The sequence below is a fragment of the Megascapheus bottae genome, chromosome 16 (assembly GCF_031878675.1).
Source record: "Megascapheus bottae isolate mThoBot1 chromosome 16, mThoBot2.hap1, whole genome shotgun sequence".
Taxonomy (NCBI): domain Eukaryota; kingdom Metazoa; phylum Chordata; class Mammalia; order Rodentia; family Geomyidae; genus Megascapheus; species Megascapheus bottae.
The window spans coordinates 53137622-53159682 of record NC_143524.1 but is presented as its reverse complement, the minus strand read 5'-3'; the positions used below and the strand labels follow the sequence as shown (position 1 = coordinate 53159682).

The window sequence follows — 22061 nt, the reverse complement described above, 5'->3', positions numbered from 1 at the left end:
TAATTCTGACTATCTTCTAGAGTAAATGTCTTACCTGAGGATTTCAGTGACTGGATATCTAATAATCTATAAATACACTCTGTATCAAGAGTAATGAGTAATAGCTGATATTACATATCACATACCTTACAGTAGATTCTGGGAACACGATACAGATCAGACATTGTCTCCATTAAGAAAGCCATTGCTTTCAGAATGAGATAAGCTTTGGTTCCATAACTTAGTTCAAGTTTATTTAATTTCTCCCTGCCTTAATAACAGTTGGTATAAGACACTGAGCACAATAGAAATCTCACAGAGTTATAAAAAAAAAATGTTTCTGTGCTTTACTTTTCCAGGACTTCAGCACAGATCTGGGACTTAGAAGACCTGGATACTAGCCCACTTTTATGACTTTGGACAAATAATTGCTTTTTCCTAGACCAGAGACTATTTCGTATCCATAAAAAGAATTATATCAAGTGCTCTCAAAAATTTCTTCTGTAAGTTTCTGTTTCCAAGAATATAAAGGCAACAGGGAATGTGGACAGTCATTCACTGGTCTGCTTTTAATATGTCACAATATCATTTATATCTTGTATTTATTTATTGTGAATCGTACAAAGTAATGGCTTTTCTAATGACAGCTTTGCATTTGGATGCTATATATTTAGTTCATCTTTACCTCATATGATTTTTGAGTATTCTAACCTTTGTTATTGACAATCTCTTAAGTTTTACCTATTTTTGAATTTGTCACTGAACTTGCATTTTGGATGATTTTAGATCCACAAAATGCTGAAAAAAATTACTTGACTTCCTACCTAATACTCGGCAAATGGCACATGTAAAAATTATTTTTATTAGCATCAATTAGTGATACGAGGTTTCATTTCAAGGGGTCTGTATACAATGCGCCTTGAGTACACACACCTCTCCTTCACTTCCCCTCATCTCTTCTCCATCCCTCAATAAACATCATTGCTTACTTTCACAGTGTACATAAAGTACTTCAGTCACTATCCTCTCATTGACCTCCCCCACTAGATCAAACCTACTACATTCCTGTCCTTCCTTTGTCTTTTGTATGTCAGTTGTTGACAGGGGTTTTACTGTGATTTTCACACATAGGGTTTGAGTCACACTGGCTTATCCATCCCTAATATCTAGTTATTCAAAAGTTTCCCATGAGTTCCGGTTGAGTAATCTTCATTTACAAATGCAGATTTCGACTTCATCGATGAAGCAAGAGTCTTTATTTTGATCAAACCAATCTACATATCAAGCCTACTAAAACTTCTAAGTACTATCCTCTGACTTCTCTGGTCTTTGGTAACAAACATAGGTAAAAACTAACTCTTCTCCTGTCTATTTCAAGTTCAACTCATCCTAAAGAATTAGCTGGGTTGTTAATTCCTCCCTGCATCCTCCCTTTGCCTTCCCACTGACAAGAAAAGAAGAACTCAGGATTCTTAATATTCTTTTGTGTCTCTGCCATATATTTAGTGTAAAGCACTTTTTAAGTTTTGAAGCAAACAAACTGAATTCAATTCAATTCAAAATGAATTAAATTACTGTTTTTCCCTATGGGAACTCACAATATGTTTGTAACCTCAAACCTGGTAACCTCAGTTTCCTAATCTATTAAATAGGTATGGTGAAACTTCCTAACAGTGTTGTTTTGCAGATTTCATAAGTTACTGCATGATAATTGCTCATTAAGTGCTTGATCATGATTGACTGAATTTTTGCTCTTCTTAACAGTTATCTAGTTATTGTATTTAAGTTAATTTGAAAACCTCTAAAAGGCAAGGATTCTTTGTATCACAAGAATTCCTACCTCATCTTCTTTGACAACTTAAAGCAGTGCTTTCTTACATTATTTGTTTACATTCTCAAATATTATGCTAATGGTAGAAAGCCTAGAAAATTCTGAAATACAAAAGAAACAATCATAATATTATATTTTATAACTACAGTCAGTATTTTGTTGGTAATTTTTTTTGCATAGATGTATGCACATGTGGTTATGTGCACATCAAATACATATATAGAAAATATGCGTAATTTCCTAAAATGTTACACATAAGGTATCTTCTTATTAAATATTTTCAATTACCAATATTTCATTATGACAAAATTCCATATAATAAATCTTGTTCTTTTTTTTTTTTTTTGCCAGTCCCGGGCTTGAGCTCATGGGCTGAGCACTGTCCTTGGACTTTTTCAACACTAGAGCTCTACCACTTAAGCCTCAGGACCACTTCGGCTTTTTTCTATGTATGTGGTACTGAGGAATCGAACCTGGGTCTTTGTCCATGCTAGGCAAGCATTCTACCACTAGGCCAAACTCCTGGCCCAATCTTGTTATTTTTATAAATTTCTGCAAGCAAAATTTTTAAGTAAAAGAAGGGAAAATTTAAGACTCGTATTTTGTGTTATTTTTTCCTTGTAGTTGAACCAATACCCATCCTGACACATATCTACTAATGCTACAGAATACTTCACAATGGCCATTTAATACACTTTAAACTTTTTAAACTGGAATTTCTCTATTTTTCATATTTTAAAAACGAGGCTAATAAGAAGCTAAAAGACTTGTTTACGAATGCATATAATTATTGGCAACGTTTAGATTACTGATATAGTATCCTAAGCCTAGCATTCTTTGTCTTATTCAACAACTCCTTAGCTCATTCATGTATTCATTCACTCACTGCTTAAAAAAGTATTTTATATGTAATTAGGTGAAAGTGTATTGCATTGACTATGACTTCCATCTTCACAGAGCTTCAAAGATGGCAAAGGCAAGCATTAACAGACTGAGAGTATCTAGTTTTAGTTACAATAAATGCTGAAAACTTGAAAGAAAACTATTTGGCAAGCACTTATAGCAGGTAGACTTGATCTATAGAAAAGGCACAGGAAGTTTATGGATATACCTCATCTAAATTGAGCTAAGTCTGTTTCAGCTAGACACATGGGGGAGGGTCATACTAGAGGGGGGGAGACTGGTGGCAAAGCCTTTCCAGACCATAGTTGCTACAGTTTCTCATCATTACTGCCATTGAGGATGGCAGAATTCTTTGTCTTGAGGTGTTCTGTAGTGCACTGCTTTGCACAGCAATATTGCTGACCTCTGCCCTTTATATGCCAGTAGCAATGCCCAACTTTAATCTTGATTTTAAAAAATGCAGACATTGTCAAGTGTCTCTTAGGGGACAGAAAGAATTGTCCTTGAACGAGAACCAGCATTCTAGATTTATGGAAATAATACTTAGGGGGTTGCTGAAGAAGTACATGGTATTTTCCAGGAACAGAAACAAATATAGTGTGGCTGCAGCAGGGACTATGAAGTGAATCGATTCTGATCATTATATTGACATAATTTATACAATATTAGGAAGCCAGCAAAATCATCATAGATAATGGACCACAAAACTCACGAGAATTATAGGTCAAAACTTGCTTAGAAGAGGCCAGAGTTCAAGAACACATTGGCAAGTCCTGTCAATGTAGCTACTCAAGAGGGTGAGATCAGGTGTTGCAGTTCAAAGCCAGCCTGGACTGCAAAATTCATAACTACCTAAAAGACAAAAGTAGATCTGTGACTCAAGTAGCAGAGCAGAAACTTTGAATGAAAAGGCAAAAGGACAGTGCCCAGTCCCTGAATGCAATCCCCGGTACAAAATTAAAAACAAAAAAAAGAGAAGTCAACAACAAACATAGTATATATGTGCAGAAATATTTCAGAGGTTTTTATCACCTTTATAGTTTTGGTCATCAAAGATTTTTTTTTCACCTATGTGTATTTTAGAAAAAATAACACTTTTCCTTATTTATCTTTAAGTATTTACACAAAGGAGTTGCCAATCAACAGAGCAATTTATGAATACAATGAATGTTGACCTTTGTCACCTTTTTTATTATCCTCCTAAATCTCGTGCTTCCCTCAATTTTCTTAATTTTGTAGGACATGCTCTGATGCATAGAACTTTCTGGCTGCATTTCTTCCATATAATGAATGATTGTTGTCCTTAATGTACTATGTTATTTCTCATCTCTTTTGCTGTCCCTTGGTTATCTCATATTGTTACAGTATCCCACTTTGTTACCTGATATATCGGATATATTTGTATTTGGTTATTTGAAATTGGAGAGGGAAGGGGGAAAAACAAGATGAGGGGTGAGGGTGGGGGGGTGGGAAATGGGGATCAAGACATGAGAAAGGGTATCAATGTATGTGAATTAATGCACCTCCTATCTGGCAAATACCATGTAACCCTTCTATTAATTACAATAAAAAATATGAAAAGAAAAAATAAGTTAGGTACAAATAAGTAGGTAAAGCATATACTATTAAAAGAATAATTTAGAAAAGAAAAAAAAAGAATTTTCTGGCTGCATTTCTTTCCCCCTCTCCTCCCCCAACATCTCTGGAGCCTTCTGATATGACCCTCTGAAGAGTACAACCTACATGAGGATGTAGATAATTACTGCACATACAGAAGGAATATCACACATTTTAGAAATGTTTAAGAAAATTAAAGGACTTGAAAATTTCTTATTGACAGTGAAGAGGCTATTGGTAATTGTTAAGGTTATGACTTAAGAAAGTGAGTGAATGAGGTAAGTTTGGCTAATCTAAGGGAAAAAAAACAGGAAGAGGAAGCATCAGATAGAAATTCAGCATTTAGATTTGGCTACACGGCCAAGACATGTGAAAGGGTAAAGGGTATTAATGTATATGAATTAATGCACCTTCTATCTGGCAAATATCATGTAACCCTTTTATTAAGTACAATAAAAAATATAAAAAATAAAGATTTGGCTGCATGGAATCTGAGATCACCATGGCTGGAAGAGCAAAGGCAAGTTAGAGCACACATGGAATTTTACTTTTGATTTTTTTTTTTTTGCCAGTCCTGGAGCCTGAACTCAGGTCCTTGGCACTGTCCATGGACACATTTTGCTCAAGGCTAGTGCTCTGCCACTTGAGCCACACAGCACCACTTCCAGCCTTTTCTGTGTAGGTGGTACTAAGGAATCGAACCCAGGGCTTTGTGCATGCTAGGCATGCACTCTACGACTAGGCTATGATCCTGGCCCCACTTTTGATTTATTTTATATTCTAAAGTAAAATACTTTCTAATGTGATTATTTTAATTTTTTCCATGGCAGTTATTTGCTGAGAGAAATGGTGGTGGAGGAAGATTGGGAATGTAAGGGGAGTAGAGAAGGTTTAAAATCAGTTTAGAGGAGCATGAAGGTATTTACTCCAAGAATGAGGTAGAATTATGCAGAGTTGGGTCTCAGTACTTTTTATTCCTTTCTCTCAGCTTGCTAATCTGTGAGTTTGAGAAAAACAGATTGCTAAGGGAACTGTTTTTCAATGTATCTATCATTGTCTACTATATCCCTCCCTCTCTTCCTCCCTTCCTCCCTTCCTTCCTTCCTTCCTTCCTTCCTTCCTTCCCTCCCTCCCTCCCTCCCTCCCTCCCTCCCTCCTTCCTTCCTTCCTTCCTTCCTTCCTTCCTTCCTTCCTTGCTTCCTTTCTTCCTCCCTCCCTCCCTCCCTGGTGGATGCTTAGAGTTTGAAGTAGGTCTCACATTTTCTAAACTGCCCCTTTACTACTTAAACCACACCTTTAACTTTTTTTTTTCATGGATAACTTTTTATGATAGGGCCTTGCTTCCCATCTGGGTGTGTGCTTGAACCACAGACTAGCTCACATTATGTTTCCCATCTTTGTTGTGTCAGACATTCAGCACAAAATCAAATATCTACCCATAGAGACAAGTCTCCTGGACTTGTTTGCTCTAACTGGAAGTTCCTGTCACAATCCTGGGCTCCCTGTGTTACTGACCAACCACTGAACCAAGCTGCGGTTTGGGAAAAGTCTTTTGTCTCAGAGCTGGCTTCTAACCACAATCCTGTTTTCAGTCTTCCAAGTATCTAAACTTATAGGTATAACCTGGCAATAGATTGCTGTCTGGCCTGTAATTTTTACTTTTTGAAAAAGTGAAATGGGGTAAAGGAGATGTATGTTGTGAAGAAAAACAATGACTCTTATAAGGGAGTGAACAATCAATCAGGCAGACATGGGCAGTGAAAATAATGCATGCTACCAGTGTTCTAGAAAAGGAATTTCTGTGGCTTGATTGTCTTTTGGAAAGATCTCTCAGAAAAGTATAATCTGATCTGACATTTTAAGGATGATTATAAGGTTTTGATGTAATCACACCCTAAAACTTCATTGGTTTCTCCTCTGCCCATTTCACTGCCCCTTCTGGTCCTGTAACAAGTAATGAGATTGTGTATAAAATCGGGTTTTTCCTCTTTATCCCAAATAGTACATCTTTATAACTCCAAAGTTATATGTAAAAAGTTCTTTGGGGCTGAGAATTCCTGGAATTTGATGGCTACTTTGCAACTCTGTTTTCCCAAGTTCACATTTACTCTTAGACTATGTGTTCAAGTGTTTCTCAACAGAGCCAGGCCATATAGGGGCATTTTAAAAATCAGCGAGTATTGCTTGTCTATCACAACAAATGTTGCTGAATATACTACAAGTAATAAGTGGAAAAGAGATAAACGGCTATATGAGCTAATTCCCAAATTAAAGAATCATCCTTCATCCTCTACTTTTAAATATGTGGGTATTCATTCATATTAGAAACCTGAAAATAATTTCTTGAGCCAGAAATCTTTATTTCACTTCACATATTTAACACAAAATAGTATTTTATGCCTGGAACTTGCTATATACTAGATTCTTTAAAGCATTCACATTTTTCTGTCATAGGAGGGATTATAGATTATTTTGTGCAGAACCTTACCAAGAATTTCTATCAGTTCAGAATACTGTGCCAGGCACCTGTGACTCGCGCCTGTAATCCTAGCTACTAAGAAGTCTGAGATCTGAGGATCCGGGTTGAAAGCCAACCCAGGCAAGAAAGTCCATGAGAATCTTATGTCTAATTAACTGCCAGAAAACTGGATGTGGCACTGAGGCTCAATTGGTAGAGCACTGGCTTTGAGCTGAAGAGCTCAGGGATAGTGCCCAGCCTAGAGTCCAAGTCTCATAACCGACAAGAAAAAAAACAGAATATTCTGTTGTGTTACTGGATATAATGCTGTTTGTGAGGTTTGAGTAGTAGATTCAATATACCCAGGTTTGTCTACATACGTAAATTTTCATGGGATAGTTAATTTGCAGTGCACTTTAATTTGTATTTTTATTATGTTGTGAGTTTCTAAAGTCTAAATGAATGCATCATAGTTGTTAATGAGGTATTAAACATATATAAAAGCAGTATAAGTCTGAAAGAACTAGGAATCACTAAGCATTGAGATCTTCAGAAATTTCTTGAGCTTTGGGATTAGAAAAGTGAATATTGGAGTATTCTTTGTAGCTTCTGCATAAATCTGAACAACTAATTTAATTACTCTTTTCCTCACTGTATTCAAGAGATGATGACAATATCTTTAAGGCTGATTGGAGGATTGAGAACCAAGTTCGTGAGCCAAGGCAAAAGTGACCCCTAGGCATACATAGAATTATGTACAGCAAATGGTACTTGAAGCTATAGGACAATCATTGTATAATCTTCATGGCTTATTAAATTTAATGACCGATAAAGTAATATAAGACAATATTTTATAACACAATAAACATATTTAAGTTTACATTTAACATTTACACAAATTTACAAGATAACAAGACATCAAAGATTCTGTTTTATTCATACACCTCCAGATATCTTTAATGCATTATCCGCCTTTAGGGGTATTTAGTAGGAAATTATGAATACTATGAAATGTTTCCTGGTTTGTAAATTAATACTGTGTTCTCAAGATACTGTATCTTCATTGAGTATATAATAGGACCACCTTTTTTTGAGACTCCATTTCAAAACTGATTTGAAATCCTATGGAAATACTAGATGCTCTTCAAACCCCTGCAGAGAATCTTCTGGGTATTTAGAAGCTATTTAAGAGGAATTATGACATCATTTTCTTTTTCCCTCTCATTTGAGTCCCTTTGTACACTAAAAGTCACCAGCAGTTAAACTTACTATGTTCTACGTAGTAGGTCAAATAGTTTGCACACCCTATTTTAGTTCTCACAACATCCCTGTGAAGTAGGTTTGGGATCATTATTTTAGACAAATATTCCCTGGCAAAGAAGGGTTATATAACTTGGCCAAGGTCACATAGCTGGCAAGTAGCAGGGAATGAATTTAAGCTCAGGTTTGTTTTATAACCCCAAAGGATGTAAGTTTCCAAGAGGGAAAGGATTCTCAAGTCTTTATATGCTTTTGTTTTTATTCAACTGGCTTCCATCGCAAGAATGTTGAATGCCCTTGTGGAATTTACCTCATTTCCATCAGAACCATGTGCTTTTTTTTTAATCTTTTTTTTTTATTTCTCTCTAAGGTGATTTCTACCTGTCCTCTGGAGACTGTATCTTTCTAGCTTTGTGAGAGCTTTAGCCATCAATTTTCCCTGTGACCCTTGGAACAGTAGTTCTCAAATCTTTGCTTACATAAAAATTGGAGAGTTTTTTTTAGTTCAGATACCTGAGACATATGCCAAGAGTTTCTGATTTACTACATCTATGTATAACTCGATCCTGCCTGAGTATAACCCTCTCCTCTCTTTCTTCCCTTCTCTTCCTGTTTTTTTTTTTTTAATCTCTTTATTTTTGTTGTTGTCCTGGGGTTGAAGCCAAGAGCTCCTGGATGCTAGGCAAGCACTCTACAATTGAACTACACCTCTGACCCAGCATTTGCATATCTGAAAAATTTTCAACTTGTCCTACTAAGTGCAAAAGATCACAGTTGGAGAGCAGTCTTTCTGGACATAGGAGTAGAGATTGGCAAACAATATACTGAGACATGTTTCTTTATATTTAAGAAGTTGAAATAAATTGAATAAATGTCTGACATGTAAACATTACATGAAATTTCAATTATACTTAATTGGAACTGTATGTCCGCAACTAGATAGGTACTCACATAGGCTACTTTCTTGCAACAGTGTCGCAGCTGCTTAGTTGTATTGGAAATCATAGGCTTTGAAAGACTAAAGTGTTTATTTTTGTGTCCGTTTATCAAATCAGTTTTGCTTACCACAGTCCTATGGCTTTGTTTTGCATTCTTTGCTACCATTGAACTACAGAAATTTGGGTTCCACAACTCCCACCAATGTACCCCAAGATTCTGACTTACTTGATTTAGAGTATAACTTAGTGATTCTGAAATGCTGGGTATCTAATTTTTCCTATCTAAAGGAAACAACTATAAAAAGAAGCATATGTTACAAAATTAGTTATTATGCATGCTGCCTCAGTATTTTCATTTCTTCTAGTTACATCTTAAAGAGTATTATGTACTCATTGTTAAAAAATAAGCCATGGGCTAGGAGTTTGTCCTAGTGGTAGAGTGCTTGCCTTAGCATGCATGAAGACCTGGATTCAATTCCTTGGTACCACACACATAGAAAAAAAAAGCCAAAAGTGGTACTGTTGCTTAAGTGGTAGAGCTAGTCTAACCTTGAGAAAGCCCAAGGACAATGCTCAGGACCTGAGTTCAAGGCCCAGGATTGGCAAAAAAAAAAGATTAAAAATAAACCAAATAAACATAGATATTGGATTCTAAATTTCATAAATAAAATAAAATCAACTTGGATCAAGTGCATTTGACAGATGCCTTTTCATTTCAGAACCAAATTAAGTAGTTTGTTTTATTTAGAGCCATCCTCTAAGAAAAATATACTTTAATATGCACAGAAACTACAATTCTAGTTATAATTCTAGATAGAGTGAATGAATTCTAGATAGAAAAGGGATTCAGGATAAGATCCACAAAGGATTTGATTCTTCTCATTTCCTACTCATCTCCTAACCATTGTCCACTGAATACTCTTAATAGGCAAATCCTTTCTGAGGGCCTCGTATTGCCTTGCCCACCATGTTTACATTTTTCATTTACTGTCAGCAATAGTTTCTGGTAAATTCCCCATGGCATGGAAGACTATGAAATGAAACATAAGGTAGATGTGCTTTTGTCTCTAAGCCAAATTGGAAGACCAAATTGATTAATGCTTTTAAAATTATACACACACTACCAGGCTAGGTGACTCATTGAGCATCCAGGTAACCAAAACTAGTTTCAGGAACAAGCCTTTTTGATTCTTATCTCTAATTAACCAGGAAAAATAAAGTTGAAGTGGATATGTGGCTTAAGTGGTGAGTACCAATTCTTGAGTAAAAAAACAGCTAAGGAAGAGCACAAGGTCATGAGTTCAAGCCACATTACAGCACACACATACATATACTTCCCTTCCTATAATGATATATAAGTACATAGCATACAAAATAGGCCCTACTATGCCAATTTTTAGAAGTCTTATTTTCTACTTAACATTTTTCCACAGAAGAATATGTATATGTACCTTGTATATTCTAATAATTGTATTATATGATTTGAGATATAACCTAAAATAATTCAACTCAATTTCGATGCTTTTACAAATATATTACCCATATATTGACACGTAGATTAGTTCTCAGAAGTTAAATCACTGTATCAAAGGAAATATAACCTTTAAAATATTAGTAGATGACTCTAAATTTCTTTTCAACAAGTTCTTTCCAATTAATTCATTCTCATTAGCATTTAATATATCAATTAAAATATTTTCTATTTAAGTTTTTCCTTAAATAGGAAAACACATGCTTAATGTGTTTTATAGACTTTTATGAATTAGTTTTCTTACCTATATTTTAATTTTGCATGCCGCATGTTAGTGACTTACACAAACTTTTCAAAGTGAAAATAATTTTCCCATCGCATACATTGTATATGCATTACCAAATTGTCGTTTATAATAAGATTTAATAAAGCATACTGCATTTTTTTTGTCCAGTCCTTGGCTTGAGTTCAGGGCCTGAGCACTATCCTTGGACTTTCCTCAAGGCTAGTGTTCTACCCTGAGCCACCGCACCACTTCTGGCTTTTTCTATGTATGTGGTACCAAGGAATCGAACCTGGGTCTTCATGCATGGTAGGCAGGTACTCTACCATTAGGCCAAACTCCCGGCCCATACTGCATTTTTTATCTAAACACATTGACCTCTTTTCTACCATACACAGCTTCAGGATTTAATGCTCCATTATTATACAAAACCAAATCATCTTAAGATGTTTATTGTTTTCTTTTTCTTCAGTCATTGCTTCATCTAGATTTCATTTTGAATCTGGATTCACCTTTAATTTTTCTCAATTACATTGAGTTAAATATTCTTTCATTGTGAAAATAGTAAAAGAAAGTGTCTAAACAAGGACGTACTAAAGCCACTAGTACAACGATGATCATTGCAGGATTATTTACCATAGCAAAGATATGGAACCAATCCAGATGCCCCTCAGTAGATGATTAGATCAAGAAGATGTGATACTTATACACAATGGAATTCTATGCTGACATCAGGAAAAATGACATTGCCCCATTTGTAAGGAAATGGAAAGACTTGGGAAAAAATACTTTTAAGTGAACTAAGCCAGACCCAAAGGAACATAGGCTCCATGGTTTCCCTCATTTGTAATAATTAGTACACATCTAGGACTCTCCTAGCCGAGGACTACCATAGCTCAAAACCTAGGTACATAAGGTCATATAGGATGAGGCTAAATGAAAGGATCTCTAGGATATGGAAACAAGAGCTTTATCTTGTGTGATTGTTGTTCTTAATGTACCATGTTATTTTTCTTCTCTTTTTTTTTGCCCTTATGGTTAATTTCATATTGTTGCAGTATCTGACTTTGTTACCTAGTATATTGTATATATGTTTATTTTAAATAGGAAAGGAAGGGGGGAAAACAAGATGGTTGGAGGGGTGGGGTATAGAAATGGGGACAAAAACATGAGAAGAGGTATCATTGTGTAAGAAGTAATGCACGTACTACTTGACTAATGTAACTGTAACTTCTCTATACATTATCCCAATAATAAAAAAGAAAGCGTTTAACATGGCAATAATTTTCCAGGACTACTTACTTGCAAAATTGGAACCTGGACTTTCTCATTCTGCTTGCTTAACTTGTTATAGTTTACTCCTTGTGGATATATTGACCTGTTGTACTGTTTGCCTCATAAGGAGAATACTTTGATTTAAGTGGGATACTGCCATTGTAGTTAATGCCTCATGTTTGTTTTTATATTTCACTGTTTCTATAAAATGGAAATGAAGTCAACTTTTCTAGAATACTTTAAAAAATTAGACAAAACCAGGCACTGGTGGCCTATACCTGGAATCCTAGCTGTTCAGGAGACTGAGATATGAGGATCGAAGTTCAAAGTCAACCCAGGTAGGAAAGTCTGTGAGATTTACCTCTCCAATAAACTATTCAGAAAAGTGATGCTGGGGCTCAGATGGTCCAGTGGTAGCCTCGAGCACAAAGAAGCTCAGGGAGAGCAACTAAGCCTGAATTCAAGCCCCAGGAGCAGCAAAAAATTATATATATGTATATATGCATATACATATTATTTTACATTAGACAGTAAATCTACAAGTATTGTACTGGGATTCTGTGGGACAGTTAATATATTTTAAGGTTAAGCAGGCTTTTGTAGTTAAAAACCTTCTCAAGAATGCACACACTTTAAAGCTGAATCTGAATTCAGAAAGTCCCACCTCATTTGGACAAGAAATGTAGATTCTCCACCTAGAACGTCATTTTTATTGAATTCATACCTGTAAGCTGTGGTGAGATTTATAACATTTTCCATCTTTTATGTTTTCTCATTTTCTCCCTTCACATCTGAATATTCTGGAGACTAATATTAATATAATTCTGGAGACTAATATTAACACTGTTATATTAAAACAGTAAAATACAAACATTTCCCTTGTCTTCTTTAACGCCTAGGACATGAACCACTGACTGACATATTGAAAAAAATGTTTCATAAAAATCCTTTGAACCACTTATTGAGAAAGGCATTTTATAATCTTCCTGGGTTTTTTCCTGGCATCAAGTTGCTAAGTTTGGGTTCATTTATTGGGAATTGCTGCAGGAAACGTAACCTGCCATGACCTCGGGAGAGATATGTGTGATGAACTGAAATGCACTTGGTTCTGCATTTAAAGCCATTAAACAAAAGTTGTGGCATGGTGAGAACTGGATCTCTCTGTGGATATAATGGTGTCCTGAAAGTCTCTGGCTATGTTTCAAGTACCTACAGTTTATAATTACCTCCTCTCCCTATGACAGACAGAACTGGGAATCAAATTAAGTGGCTGCCTTCTCTTACGTTGCTAAAGAATCTCGAGCTTAAGCTAAGATTGCCTTTTCTCTTCCTAAAAAAAGGCACAAACAATGACAGCCCAAAATAGCTATTTAGTCAGAACTGACGACACTTTCTGAATGCTTGTCATTAAGAGCGAAATGAAATTTTAAAAAAAAATCCTGCTCTTTAATTTCTCTTTCTGAAAGACTTTGTTTCTTCAGAAGCTGTCTCACCTCACCGCCTAGAAGAAATTCAAGTGTGTCTGCTGGTGCTTCAGCACCACTGCAGGCTACAAAGGGGAGGTGGCTTATGCAAAACATATTGAAGGAATAAAAAATCCTAAAAGTCACTGCAGCTTTTGCTAGTGAGTTATGCTGCTCTCTCATGTTGTTACAAGCTGATGGGGAGCTTTGTGGCAAAAACAGAGCCACTCTCTGTCTCCCACTATGTTTGCTGCAGTAGGAGCTGCTCATTTCTGCTTTGTATTTGCCAGAGAGCTTTAAGATTGTAGCTGAGCGCTTGGACTTCCTAAGACTGAAAATAAGAGTTTTGAACCAGAACTGGTACTTTACCCTCTTGACTAAGTAAATAGCCAGTTAATTTGCAATACCCAATGCCTGACAGGAATGACAACACACAGTAGGATCTGATGTTTTTAATTAAGCTTTCTTTTTCCTTCTCTTTCTTATGGATCCATTGGGACAGAAGCTTTTCTTTTTCTCACCCTTCCAGAGCCAACTGAACATTTTATATTCAGAAGCAGTAGCGGTTGCTCTGAGGTTATGCTATCCCCTGAAATCATCTGTTTTCATTCCAAGCCTCTATTATAGATTGCCATTTAGCAATAAAAGCAGAGTTCTAGAAAATTGGATGCATGGTTTTATTAGAAGCTTAGCAACTTTAAATATCCCTGGAAAATATAGCACGTATCACAGGGCAAGGAAGCCTGAGAAGGTGGCACTGCTTAGCTCTGTAACTCACTGCAGAACACCTGAGGAGAGCCCCAGCTCACATCTTGAGGGACTTCTGTGGAATAGGGATGCTTTGGTTCTGCTTCAGCGAGAAGCAGAAGAAGATACGCTTGCAGTGATTTGTAGTATTTGCCAAACAAGGTACTGCATCAGACTAGCCTGAAATACAATGCAGAGCTTCTGGTAAACCTTCAAAAGGAAAAAAAAAGGGGGGGGGTTCCTCTAAATTTACAGTCTGCCGGATGCAATCCAATTGTAAAGTATCTAATAGGATAACAGCAGGGCTCTCCAGAAATAAAAGTAACTCATTGGTTAAATTTCAATTCTTCACCTTTCCCCCCCTCCTTCCTGGGTGAGCTCATCCCCCCTCCTTTTTTTTTTTTTTTTTTTTAATCCAGTGATTTAAAATGCTAGAAGGAAAAGCAACTGAGGTCTTAACTTTCAGGGGCTGAATTCTCGGCTAATTGAAATTACTGGGCACCATGCTATATATAGCCAATGAAGAGATTGTGAGCTCTCACTCAGTGCCTTCGAGACATGTCGTTTTGTAGTCAGAGAAAACAGAGATCAATGCATCTTCAAACTGACAGAGGGAACGGATGCCCCTCAGTAGCACATGCCCAGGATCGTGTGTGTGGGGCTGGAGCTGTGCTGAGAAGCTGAATACCTGTCCATATGCTCGTTATTTACTGCAATGTTCTTTGCATGTTACTGTGCACTCCGGACTAACGTGAAGGTAAGAGGAGGCAAGGCGGCAACCGGGCTCAATATACATGTTAAACCAGCTGCAGAAAATGTCTACCTTTGTATAGCTCGAGGACTTTTCCGATTGCCGGCTGAGCGGGCAGATTATTACAGGTGGTTGCAAAGGCTTTGTTTTATGGTAGCTGTGCAGTGTCGCTGGGGGAAGCATGTTGGAACACTGCTACCAAGTGACCTTCAGGTTTAACTGTAATTCAGGTTCATGCTCACCCCTGAGGGGCGGAAGAGGGTGAAGAAAGGTGGACAGGGGGAGGAAAAGAGGAACATTATTTAAGCAGGCCGGAATCAAAAAATCAAAGTGGGTTAAAAAGCTATAAAGCATGCTGTAAATTATCTTCCTTAAAAAAAAAAGAAAAGAAAAGTGCTGTAAGCTGCCTGTGTTCGCGCGAGCTTAATTGTTCAGGAGCCAGGGGGTTTGTTTACAGTCAGGACGGTGGTGGCATTGGAATCCGTGGGTTACCTGCACAGCCTGTGCGGGAAAGCAGATGATTATCATTTAGGATCTGGGCGACAGGAATCGCGCAGCCCCCCTGGGATCCGGTGGGTTAGCTGCTTAGGCTGGGGTGGGCTCTCTTGTCGAGATTGTCACCCCACTGACATTGACTCGCTGTGGCTAATGAGCTTCTGAAGTTGAGCCTAAGTTTGGGAGATTTACCCCCCGGCAGGAAGAAGGGTATTGTTATGGAAAAGGTTTTCTGATGCTGCGTTCATTCAGCACTGAGCCAGAGAGAGACCAGCTGTGGAATTCCAGTTGCATAATTTACGGGAATTACATCCTCAGCTAATATTATGAGCTTGTATCTCTTTCTGAAGGAAGTAGGGGAAGTGATTGTCTTTTATTTTGTATTTTTTTGCAAGGTGGGGGGCGGAGACAGCAGCAGTTAAGGTTTCATATCTAAAATAGAAGTCTTAAAAGAAAAAAGCCAATGTGAAATGATTCCTCTTTTCATTTGACTAAGGGAAAAAAAATCCTGTAATGTATCTGGCTACTAAAGTTTCATTTTCTGTGTTTACAAGTTTTATCAGAGAGCCCTGCTGCTTGCTCTTTAGTAAACCTTATTTTTTTTTTCCATACAAATTTCAAACAGGTAGTGTTTATTTTATGTTTTGGTGACCATGGCTTATTTTACAACTCTTGTCTGGAAATGTTCTGGACATCATGCTGCAGAGTTCTATAGAATTTACTTTTTACTACTTTAAAGATTAACCTGAGTAGTCAATTTTCTTTTATGCATATGATGGAGATAGTAAATAACATGCAAAGAAGTATTTTCAAACACAGAGAGTATGCTCTGGTGCCTGGGGGCTGCCCTTGTCCCATCTCTTATTTCAAATAATGGGCCCAATAGTCATTGTTTTCCAAACTCTATCAAGTTACTGTCTTCCTGTCTCATCTTTTTTGAAGAGTGAATGAAATACTGCTTTAGAACAAGCAACCTGAGAGTTTATATATTAAGAAACTGTTTTACTATTTCACTATTGTATTTTAGTGTAGGAAAACCTGACCCAGATGTCTCTGATGAAGGCTTGGGCAAGTCCCTTTCTACTCATCACTGTAAAGACAGTTGTCTTTACCAGTTTACTTTTCAGTGTTGTCTTAATAAAACTTACAAGCAAAAGATATCTTAATTAGCAATATCTTAAACTCACATGAGTTGAATAATAAATTTTTAGTTCTTTCTATAATCTGTATTGAAATGTAGACATGCATATTAATCAATAGATACTGGGACCATATTCAACATATTTGACATTGCTTATACAGATGTAGATTAGCTTCAATTTTAAATGTTTATACATTTTTCATAATTATATTTTCTTTCATAATTTTTAATTTTATTTTGCGAGTACCCTTTCTGTCAAAAGTAGCAGGTTTGTAAAAAAAAAGTTGGTAGTTATTTGCAATCTGCTATGTCACCAGATTGATTACCAAACTCTCACTTGATAGTTTCAGTTTTAGATTTTAAAACATTAGACCTAATTTTTATTGTACCCAGAACTATTTTGTTCTGATAGTCTCTGTGACAAGGTGTGGGTTCTTGTGTTTGCAGTGGTTTGCTATGATTATTATTACAGTGACCCAAAACTTTGAGGTATTTAAAATTCAAAGGATCAAAACAATTATTGTCTATTTAATTCTACACAGAATAGACAACTAATGTCACAATCTGTTAATCTGGAATGACTTTTCTGCAGTGAATCTTCATAGAGGGATTTTTTTGAGAATGGTGTTTTAATGTATTGTCAAATGTATTATTATATGAATAACAAGACATTAAATCTGAACCTCTAGTATAAACATACTTATACCCATCAACACACATACTAGCTTATCATTTAGGGGTCACCATTTATTTAGTCATGTATTAAAGCCTTTTCAATGACAATTGTTGTTTGTACCCTCACTCTGATAAAGCCTTGAATACCAAGATAATGAAATGCTAAGATAATGGAAAACAGGAATATAGTCCCTGTTTCCTGGAAACTTCCAATCTAGCATAAGACAGACCTATAACTAACAAGTAAACATTATAGCACCTGATATGTACTCTTAATGCTAGACATATATGCAGGGGGGAAGGAAACAAAGAGCCCCAGTACTTCTGTTAAAACTATTCAACAAAGGCTTCATTGTAGGATCATGTGTGAGTTGAATCTTGACAGCCAATGGAGATTTCTTGAGGGATGAGAAAAGCATGCTGGGAAAAAGAAATGGCAAAACCATGGAGTTTACAAGCAAAACACTTTGAAGAGTTGCAAATAGAATAAAGTAGTTGGAGTATTTGGGTCTTGTGAGGCTGGAGAGTGCAATGAGTTTGAGCAATCATTAAAATCTAACATTGAAAGTAGTGTTTCTTACCACCTCTTTGCTGGAATATGGATTTCTATAGTAAGAAAAAATCAAGAGAACTTGTAATCAGGGATATTATTTATGTTCTATGTTTTCTTGATTGCTCTGAGTTGCTTGAGTCATAGAATTGATATCATTCTGGCTTTGTTTTAACTTTTTACAGAAAATGATTAGAGCAATTTATTTGGTTCTACTCAACACAAAAAAGAAGTAACGTGCTAATTATGTAGATGTGTAGTTTTTCTTTGATCAGAAATTGCCTGTATTGTGTGAAAAGTAACTCTTTGAGAAAACATATGAAGTGTGTTGTCTATGGAAATTTTTTGTCTGTGGAAATAGCTCTAGATTTTGTGTGTGTAGGGGGGGGGTTGGTCATGGGGATTGAACTCTGGGTCTGGGTACTGTCCCTGAGCTCTTCAGCTCAAGGCTACCACCCTGCCCTTGAGCCACTGCCTCATTTCCCATGTCCTGGTGGTTAACTGGATATAAGAGTCTCACACTCTGGGGGCTGGCTTTGAACAGTGATCCTCAGCTCTCAGCCTCCTGAGAAGCTAGGATTACAGGCACAAGCCACCACACTGGGCAATATCTCTAGATTTTACAGTAATTTATGAAGTATTTTTATGTCCATCTTGCTATTTTCTTCCTTTCATTGTTACATAAATACATACAAACCCATAAGACCAAAAGCCCTTATATACAATATATAATCTATAAATTGAGAGTATTATAATAATGTCACAGGTAAGAAAACAAAAATACAGAAAATAAATGACCAGTTTCTGCTTTCTATGTGTAATAAGCCTCTTCTTGCTCTCTCTGTCTTCCCCCTCCCTCTTTTTCCCTCCCTCCCTCCCTTCCCCCACAATTTCTTCCCCCCTCCATCTTTTCTCTTCTCTCTCTCCTTCCCCCATCTCATTTTGGTGGTACTAGGGTATGAATTCAGAGCCTCTTGCTTGCTAGGCATGTGTTCTATTATATCTCCTCCAGACTTGACTTAATGCTTAATTCTTGTGGCACATACTACTTATCCTCTAGAGTCAATTCTTTTCCTATAATTTTGAAATTCCTTGAGAGCAATGTAAAGAACACTGTAGATAAACAATTTAACCAGAGGAATTTTAGAGCATGGTTTTGAGGATGGCCACCACTACAAAACAAAATTTCTGTTCATCTTCCTCTTTTATTGCACAGATTGATCACATTTCTCAACCTGCCTATTGTTCAGTTTTGGGGTCTGTAAAACTAGAGTACAGAAAACAAAAAAAGCTCTGAGCTATTCTAGTGAGTATATGTGAAAAGGCACATCAATTCTTAATGAAATTTTGTATAATAAATTAAGAATTCACTCAATTAGTATTTAGTTGATAAAAGTAAATACATAGAACAGTAAGCCTTTAGTGTTGATTTCCTTAGAAAAAATTCTTAGAATTGAGCCGAGTTATGGATGATTGTACCATAAGGTTTACAACTGAGAACATGGTAATTCTGCTGTCAGAGTTAAGTGCCTATACTATATGGTCTACCCAAGGACATGTTACAAGACAGGTTCTTGATGCACTCCCCTCACCTAAGGGTTAATTATTCTAATGTAAGGCCAGTCAAGGAATGGTTCCTGTAGTAATCTTATTCCAAAACTGGAATAGTTCAAGAAATATTTTCTGTAATAATCTTACCCCTATCATTGTAGATACTTAGGTGGCTGAGGTCTGCAGGATTGATGTTCAAAACCAGCCCAGGCAGGAAAATCTTCCATGTCCTAATTTACCTACCTAAGCTAGAAAATCATGCCCTAGAAGTCCAGTGTAAATCAGCAAACTTTCTGTACCCTTGGGGTAGTGGAGCTTTCTCATGCTGTGTTTTCTGGGGAGGGACTTAAATGCTGTAAGCCTTTTACTTTTCCATCAAGACTCAAAGTGATGGACTCAGCCTATTGAAAGCACACCCTTTCCCTAATAAATTTTCCTATTATTTAAAAGAAAATATCCTATAGTTAGTGAAAAACATGTTAAGCGGTAAGATCCTTTTTTTCTAGTCATCATCACCATTACACACGCACATATCCTAACACGTGAACTCTAAGGAAGCTGAAATCTTAGTCCTTTCTTTTGGTTCGCTTTTATTGCACCAGAAAGATCAATGTCAAGTATGAAGTAGGTGTTCAATAAATACATGTATGCATGTATGTATGTATGTATGTATGTACACATATATAATAAATACATTAACTGAAGTCCCAGATTTTTTAAAAAATTTACTTGGCTTCTTTCCAAAATCCTTATTTATGTTCCTGGTGGCTGGTGCCTGTAATTCTAGCTACTCAGAAGGCTGAGATCTGAGGATTGCTGTTTTAAGGCAGCTTGGGGCAGAAAAGTCCATGATTCTTTATTTTCAATGAATCATCAAAAAGTTGGAGTGGAACTATAAGTCAAGTGGTAGAACACTAGTCTTGAGAAAAGAAGCTTAGAGACCTCATCCAAACCCTGAGTTCAAGCCCCACATCTGGCATGTACACACACACACACACACACACACACACACACTTATCTTGATGTTTTAAAATTCTCTGAGAAAAATAACTGACAAACTTGGAAGTCATTCAAGCTTTGAGTACAGGACTGGCCCATCAAAAACTACACTGAGTCACTTTGGAATCTGTTTTGTCTAGGTGTGAAGCTAAGTTGAATGGAATCAATAATTTATACTGCAACCATTTATTGAATGCTTGTACAGCTCAGAATTCAGCCATTCATCATATACATTTCTACCAAGTTTTTCCAGTGAAACCATTCTTTTCCAAAAAATCTACTTTCTTCTGCCTCTGAACACATACTGGAATTGTTTGATGTCATGGGGTTTCCTCTCTGCCTGGGCATGCTTGTTTAAATTGTGTTTTGCCTTTAAGAAATTAAAAAAAAAAGGTTTTTTATATTCTTACAGTAGAATCCAAAATGTACTATCTCTCCTACTCTTTTCCTCTTTTGATTTGTGAATGTAATTTCTCCATCATTTATGGTGATAGATCTTAGATTACCTCATGCTGTCATCCATTCATTATACTCTGGATTGCTAGCTCATTTTGCTTATACATTTTTCTCCCATCCCCTCAACTAAATTGGAAGCATTTAGAAATAGTAACAATATACCATTTTCTTCATTTTTTTTTTCTTAAAGCTTGTTCAAGAATTCACAACATCCCCCTTTGAGGGATGTACTGATCCAAAGGAAAACTTAGAGAACCTCTCCTTCTGCTGCCGCCACCTACTCTTTGCTACATCCTGTGATGCATTGCACATACTGAGGCTATGAATAAACACATCATTTGTTGTAGGCTGGGTTTGTAGCAACATGAATCAGAATGTGCGGACAGTTTGTGTAATACCTGCGGCGCATAGGTGTTATAAGCCTGGGGCTCATGAAAAATCAGAGGTGGTTCCTGTCAAGATTCCCGTTGAATAATTATCTCCTTCAAGATTCCAGTGAATTTATTAATTCTTCCCTAGGTCTCTCTATTATGGCCTCAAAATAGCCACAGGCCTACTGAGCATGTTGGACTTACAATGTCTGACAAAGCTTTTAACTCGAAACTACAAGACAAAAGTGGATGAGTTGATCTTAAAGAATGCATGGCACATTGGAAAATAAGAATAGCTACAATTAGATAAAATTTTAGTATAAGCCGTGAATCATGTGTAAACTTTCCATATGTTCCCTTAAAATGCTTCCCAGTATCCTGAGGGATAAATGTTATCATTATTATTTAATAAGTAAACTGGTTTTTTATTTATTTATAGGTAGTAAAGCACAGGTATCTAAATAATTTGCCTAATGTCATAACTGTAAAATGCCAGTGAAGTCAGTTTTCAAACCAAGTCTACTCTTATCCTCCTTAAAAATTTGTATGTATAGGGGCCGGGAGTTTGGCCTAGTGGTTAAAGTGCTTGCCTAGCATGCCTGAAAACCCGGGTTCAATTCCTCGGTACCCCACATACATAGCAAAAAGCCAGAAGTGGTGCTGAGGCTCAAGTGGTAGAGCTCTAGCCTTGAGAAAGTCCAAGGACAGTGCTCAAGCCCTGAGCTCAAGCCCAGGACTGGCAAAAAAAAAAAAAATTTGTATGTATATAGGAGATCTATAAAAATTAATACTATTAGCATGAATATGATTTACTATAAATTATATAATATTAATATCAATATTATGG

The 22061-nt window shown here is 36.5% G+C and overlaps 1 protein-coding gene across 13 annotated transcripts in view; it reads left to right on the top strand.

The window, feature by feature from the left end:
- The window catches only part of Dlg2 (discs large MAGUK scaffold protein 2), a 1918473-nt gene that overhangs the window by 527877 nt on the left and 1368535 nt on the right, over positions 1-22061 (top strand). The window contains exon 1 of one of the 13 annotated variants that reach the window (XM_090348530.1): positions 14670-14982. The exons of the other annotated variants lie outside the window; for them this stretch is intronic. Coding sequence (XP_090204656.1) covers positions 14941-14982 — 42 coding nt within the window. The 5' untranslated portion in view covers positions 14670-14940. Of the gene's footprint in view, positions 1-14669; positions 14983-22061 lie in introns of those variants that run through there. 13 annotated transcript variants of the gene reach the window in all.